The sequence below is a fragment of the Anopheles bellator genome, chromosome 2 (genome assembly GCF_943735745.2).
Source record: "Anopheles bellator chromosome 2, idAnoBellAS_SP24_06.2, whole genome shotgun sequence".
In the NCBI taxonomy this organism is placed as follows: Eukaryota; Metazoa; Arthropoda; class Insecta; order Diptera; family Culicidae; genus Anopheles; species Anopheles bellator.
The window spans coordinates 84089390-84096304 of NC_071286.1; the positions used below are offsets into that span (position 1 = coordinate 84089390).

A 6915-nucleotide genomic window follows, 5' to 3' on the forward strand; every position below is an offset into this window, starting at 1 on the left:
AAGTGTGAATTGGCAAGGGTACGATCGCTAGGCAGATCGCTGTCAAGAGAGCGTGCGGCCCTGGGAATACTGCGGTGGAGGTGCAAGATGATCGGGCATCGGGCACGAGCCGACGAATGAATTTATTTGTAACCAAAACTTGCTTATTACTTTGTCAAGGGAAGTACCCGCAAACGTAAAATAAATAATTTCGACAGTACAATAGATACTGGATGGATCGTTGCAATAGCCTATGGACGTTCCCTTTTCTGAAGAGATGTACTATGGCATTCTGTCCGCAGGACTATTTCGTGGGGTAGTTGCGCCATTTTTCGGTTTCGAAAAAGCCAGTTTGTTTGGCAGTGTTAAACATGTGTCACTTCCGTTTATTTCCTTCATGTGTCTCTCAAATCACGGACCGAGTTTTGAGTGAAGCGCATTGCAGAGGAACGTGTACAGGAACGCACCGGGGTTACGGGTCCGTAGTAAACCATTATCGTAGCTATCGGAAACTATGGTTTAGCGCCATAAATAACCCTTGGTTTGTTATGGGCACTCAAATTAATCTAGTGCCTGTGTACCGGTTTTCGATTTCGCGGGTCCCGCCGCCGGGAAGTTGAATTTTCTCATTTGTGCAGTTCATGCGCGTTCCCGAAAAAGAGTAGGGAAATCCAAAAGTGCTACAGCAGCAAACGACCGGGAGACCGATGGTGTGGCCCGCCCGGTGTCACCCTAGTACTGGCGGTGCGGTGGGAACGAAAAAAGATTCTCGCCACAGGAAGCAAGGACCAAAATAAAATATATCATTGGTATGAAACGACCCCGACCGACGGCCCCGGCCGGGTGTGTAAGGTAGCGTTTCGTAAATTAATCTCCTTTCAACGAGAGGCAAAGAAATTACCTTCACCGACGCCGGTTTTACAATTGTTGCCACCACGACACCGCCGGCGACCGACCTCCGGAAGGTCCTCGGGCGGGCGGCGAGCCGAAATGCCGTCGCCGCCCGAGGACCGGAAAGATAGCGCATCTCGCGCGACCCGTCACGATGGCGAGATGTCTGATAAAGTGGACTATCTAATTTTACTCCCAGCGGTTGAAATAGCTTGCCCTCGCGCAAGATTGACCCAGGCTCTGGTCGGACCACCGGCCACCGGACTATCGGTAAATGCGGCACCACCGTTCTCGAGGTCGAGGAAACTTCTTCCTGGTACGCAATTTGTTTTCCGCGAAAGCTTCGGTGCGAATGACCGTTTGACGTGTTTCGCCCGGATTCGAACGGGTCTGGTAAACTATTCCAAGCATCCCGATGCTCGGTGCTGGTACGAGTACAAGTCCTGACCTGCCTCACATTCCTGGTTTCGCAATTCCTGCGTTCAAGTATTCTATATTTTATCATCGTTTGTGTAATTGATTTCTTTTCTACATCAGCCTAACTGATTATTCCATATCAGCTGTATCAATACTACAATCCCCAGCGATTGCAGCGTAGGTTGCAAAATCAGAGAACTAATGAACTAGGACATACCATCGTCCTTTCTAACCATAAGTAAATACAAACAACACGTCGCCAGTGTCACTTGGTGTCATGTCTGTGTCAGTGTATCACTCTTCTGCGGGCCGGGCAATGTGGACAGCTTGAGACAGGTGCGAATTACGCAAAGCACATTGTTACGATTAGTAGCAAAGTAGAAGAAAATGGCGAACGTACAGTATCGGTACGGTGCACCCCGTTTCGAACCCGGCCGTCGAGGACGTAGTTCGGGTTTCTTGGCTTCACCACACATTAGCGGTAACAATGGCCACCGTCCGCCGGTTCAGCCAGTGCCCGCGGTTGGCAACGGTTTATTTTGGGTGGGGTTTTCTTTCTCGGCCAGCCCTCGGCCCCACCCGTTTGGCAGTCCGATTCCACGCGATAATTGTTAGAGTATCGCGAAACTAAACGAATGCCATCGGTGCGAGCAGCACAAATTGCGACCAGAAACGGACTGCCCCTCAGCGCTGATTAATTTTAAAAGATAGCAACAAGAATGCTGAAAGCCAAGCGCTGTGCTGTAGCTGCCCCGGGCAATCCGGCATGGCCGGCGGCCGCGAACATGACGAACAGTAAAATGTGAGCGAAATTCATGTAAAAATATCACCCGCCAAACAAACAGCTCGTCGCCAAAATGCTTTATTAACCGTTACCGGTGCAAAGGCAATGCAAACCGAATGGCCACGTGGCTAGTGGGCACGAAAAACCGCCAGTTTCTGTATAAAAAAATCATATTAGTTAAGAAAATATCTGCATGACGTCCGATGCCAAAGCAACTTGTTGCACGAGGCGAATACTTCCTTGGCCACTAATGGCCAGTGTGCTTTGAAAAATTAGCCACAACGTCGCGTGCCACGAGTGTGTCGTCGCCCAAATGGGCCGCATTGGGCCACACTTCACTCTGTGCGCAATGTGCCAAATTTTGTGTCCTCGTCGATGATCACGCCCGGATGAAGGCTGCATTCCATTTGATCGCGCAGAACGAATCATCCTACAGCCGGGTTCCGTTCCGCGATCCCACCCAGCCCTGTTCCAAGCGCTTTCGCTTTCCGCCATCGCACTGGGAGTCAGTCGTTGGGTCACTAGTTTACCGCAAGCAACCCCACGATAGGTTACCGTTCGCATGAATAACGCCCGGGGAATGCTGATTCCTGTTTTTCATCACAAATCATACGATCGTAGTAAATGTGACATATTTTTTCACGACTCAAAGATCGGCTCGTCCTCGCCGTCCCAATCGAAAGGTGTACGGCAGAGCGTTTGGCTAATTTTAACGCTGGCGAGAGCCGCGTACCGGCTCGCGGCGGCCACTATACAATCGCGCAGCGGCCAGACGGTGGGCGCCAGGGCGGGCGGAGGCATCATAATAAAACGATCAACTGTCAGTTTTTTACACAGGCCCCGGTTTAATATATTGTATCTCTCGGTGTAGTATGATCTCTTCCTCGAATTGTCTGCCTCTAAGTAAAACCGACAAGCATCGGGCTGAACATGGGTCAGTTTTCTTAGCTTACCCTCGCAACCCTCGTTGCTTTTTTGCCGACAGCTCGAAAATAAGCATGGACACTTTTGGCTTCAGATCGTGCCTCTTCGATCGTGTCACGTTGCCGTAGTGTTTCTTTCTTTTCATTTCAACGCGCTCCAATAGCATAGTAGATACTTCCTGTTCTTTCGTCTTTTGATCGTTGAGCCATTTTGTTCTTCGCAGTGGGATACCTGCCGCCTTCCGCCTTCTAACCGGATTTGCTTCATAGCTAAATAAACTATATGTGCCATGAAAGGATTGTTGGTTAAGCTTTTCTGTTAGTCACACATAAATTATGTAAACTGAAAGTGTGTTTTCTAAAATGGTATTTTATTTGCGTTTATCAAGAGAGCGTTAAAAATATTCAGCTTCCGCATCACTTCGTTCTTGGACCAAAGTTGTGCGCCGTCGTTAGTTGGTGTCACTTAATTGACAAAATGTTGCCTGGCCAATGTTAATACTTTAAAGTTTTTCTAAATACTGCCACTTCCATGAAAATTGACTAGCTGCATCGAGAGCGCAGTAGCTGGAAAGGTTCGGATCAGATGACCAAGTAGAACAGATAGGCAAATGCTAGTAACCAGTGGGACACAAAGTTAAGCTCTGCCCAGGGGGCAAAAAGCGACCGATCGCGAGCATTTTCTTCCAGTGGCCGCTCCGTTCCCTCAAAGATGCATCCTAGGTAAATGAGATTGAAGACATTCAACAGGAAGAACAGTGTGTTGATGACGATGGCAAACAGGCTGCCAGATTTGTGGGAATGCGCCGTGCACCGCTCCGGACACTTGCCGACGAGTACGCAGGCCGAATAGATGTTGCCAATCTTTTTCCGCAGCTCGTGCTCCACGTGCGTCCATGCGCCAATCGTCAGCAACGTCAGCCACAACCGGTAGTGCAATCCGTGTAGCAGGGACGAGACCGTGTACGTCACGGCGATGGCCGTTGCTGTGCCGAAGGGTCGTTTGGTCGCACGAAAGATGTACCGTTTCAGCCAATGGTGCATTGGTATGTTCCAGGCGGTAACGACCTGTACTAGCGATCGTGGAAATTCCACTGCAAGCGGGGATGTCACCCTGTAGAGTGAGTTGGCCGGCAGCGCTAGCGAGCGATCGTCTTCCTGTTTGTTCCATTCGATGGCGCCGGCCAGCATCGAGCACTGTGACAGATACGCGACGAAGTAGTGGCTCGTTCGAAAAGAAAATGCTTTGCTGTACGCGTGAATCCACTTCGAGCTGTTGCCGGCGGACGCAAGCAGATAATCTATCATGCAGTTGGAAGTCAGCAAAAACCCTACCGCCATCAGCAGGCTGGTCACTATCCTAAAGAGGTGCACCACCATCCGACGGCTATTCGAACGAGCTGTTCTTGTGTCGGCAGGAACCGTCTTCCAGATACTGAGATAATCGCTGAACGAGATCCACGGTCCGAGCACAACGTTGGCCGGGCAGAGCACGTAGCCGGCGTAGGACAGCACGTTCAGCTGTTTCAGCAGTGCACTGTTTTCGTCCGTATCGAAGCACAGGGACAGCACTTTCATCAGTAAAATCATTTGTGTTCCCCGTATCCGATTCCACGCTTCGGGCGATGGTGCCATCAGTTCGCTCAACAGCAAGTTCGCGATTCCATAGCCCGTGATTAAGAAGGGCACTCTGAGGAACCGGCTGCAACCGGCCAACCAGCGATGCATGGCCCACTGCACAAGGTACAGGGAGATTGTCAGTTGCGTAAAGTGAAAATAGCCATAGTCCACAACGAGGTACATAAGCGTCGCACCGAAGAAGCAGCTCAGCAAGTGAAGATACCGCAGGGCCGGAGACTTTCGGTTCACCAGTCGCACCAGCACACAGAACAGCAGGTTTGTGGCGACAAAATTGAGAATATATTCTACCGCAAACTGAAGTGATGGATGCACACAGCTGGCCACCGTTTCCTCGAAGCTAAGTTCCCGCTGGAAGGACCGCGCCGGCAAATCCGAGTCGTCGTACGCTTCGTCGTTGTAATCATCGTAATAGTCGTACTCCATTGCTTGGAAATTCGGTCACTAGGTCCTTGTGCGATGTGTAGCAACCCGTAATCTCCAACTATTGCAACTGAAGTTATTTCCGCTGGATGTAACAATAGAGTTCAGCGTCTGCAGTTTGTCTGTTCGTGCGGTGCGATATGCGGTGATTGCTCCTATCGAAAACCAGTTCGCGACAACGAACTCAAGATGGCATTTCAATTCCATTTAGATCATTATACAATTAATTACGCTATGGTACCACACTATTTACACGGTTTAACTTTAATGGAAAAACGAAAACCGAACAAGATCGCATTGGATAAAAACAATACAGGATGATGCTGCGTCTGCCACCGGCTGCTTAGTTGTCAAAAGGGATCGTAACGCACAGAAAAGAACAGATGCGTTAGCGAGCGTTATAGATGCTGGATGGGGTTTGAACTGCGAGATTCCTGTTCAAAATGCGACAAAGTATTCGCCTATTTAAGCATTTGATTTGGTTTGATAAAGGATTTATACAGCTTCCTTCAAATTTTCGTGTTCCATTCCATGAGAGGTCCATCATCGTGGGTCGTGGGCAAAGAAAAATATCGTTGCCTTCAAATTCAAAAATTCGCTTATTATTTACTGCTCGATGGAAAAGTATAATTATTTCATTGCAGTTTAATTTGGCATCCATGCTTTGCGCGCATTTTTACCAAGCTATCTTCCACCACGTTCTGCGAAGAGTAGAGTTTTGGTGAAGGCTATAAAGAACGTATTTTAAAATCTCGTTTGATGTTCAGCTTTCCTGTATTTTTATTTCATACCAACCGGTCAAGGGACGATAGAAGCCATCGAAAGAAAACCAAGCAGAAGTACATTTTTTGGTATAATTAATTCATTTTGTGTGTGGCTTTACAACGGTACAGAGGCAGATCGTTTCGAAAAGATTGTAGTCTTTGTGCTGCTTGTCTCTCAAACGAAACTGCTGCCTCGTTGTCGAGAAGTGTCGGTTTGCAAATTGTTGGCAAAGCCGCTTGTGGTCGGTGCATCAGAAAGTCCACAATTGCAACACACGAAAAGAGCGCAATGATGCTACAGGGAGGACAGTGAAAAATTGGTCTCCTGAACTGCGCCTTTCGCTTGTTTCGTATTTACGCGAAAGACGAAGTTAAGTTTACAAAAGACGTCAATAGAAGAAACAAAGCTAATCTATCTCTGCCTAACCACTACCTTTCTTCAATACATAGAAAATGTCGTGTTTCTTCAGCAGTATCCTGCACGAAGGGACGATGACGTCTGGCGAGAGGAAGGACAATGCCCACAGCAATTATTATTTTTAAAATCTTGTTACCCTACACAACCGGCGCGATCCATTCGAGATGGTAGCAGTCTAGTGGCTAAAGTTTATTTTTATCCCTTTGTAAGAAATTTCACCTTAGCATAGAGAAAGTGAGAAAGCAGCAGATTGTAATTTATTGCCCCGCTCATCCCAGGTCAGGAAGATAGTAAGTTATGCGCTAGTAAGTAGACGCACCAACCACACTTGTCTAAAAATCTCTCGAACACGCTATTAAGCACTATTGCGTCCCGCGTAAGCAAACGTAGAGTAAACTGTTGCAGAAATATAATTTGGTTTGTCTTAATGTTAATCTAGGCTGAATTTCACAATCTGTAGATTTTATTTACCTATGTTTGATTATATTTCGTCTCTCTATTCGTCAAAATCCACTGTTGTATCCTTTCCTGATCTCTAGTAGGTATGTTTTAAAACAAAACCGCTTAAAAATGATATTTTTGAAATGAACGTAGAACGACATCTTCGTCTCGAATGGCCGAACTATTTTCGTAAACAATGCAACAAGTGGAAAGGGGGGCTAATTTTTTTCTACATGA

General features: G+C 47.6%; 1 protein-coding gene across 1 annotated transcript; it reads right to left on the reverse strand.

Moving 5' to 3' along the window:
* Window positions 1–3450: 3450 nt before the first annotated feature.
* LOC131210094 (protein-serine O-palmitoleoyltransferase porcupine) lies at window positions 3451–5303 on the reverse strand. Its single transcript, XM_058203291.1, has one exon. It carries the CDS (start codon window positions 5056–5058, stop codon window positions 3577–3579), a length of 1482 nt encoding a protein of 493 aa, XP_058059274.1. The 5' UTR covers window positions 5059–5303; the 3' UTR covers window positions 3451–3576.
* Between the last annotated feature and the right edge of the window lie 1612 nt (window positions 5304–6915).

Coding starts and splice junctions, on each gene's coding strand:
- LOC131210094 (XM_058203291.1), bottom strand. CDS start 5,058: ATGGAGTACGACTATTACGATGATTACAACGACGAAGCGTACGACGAC.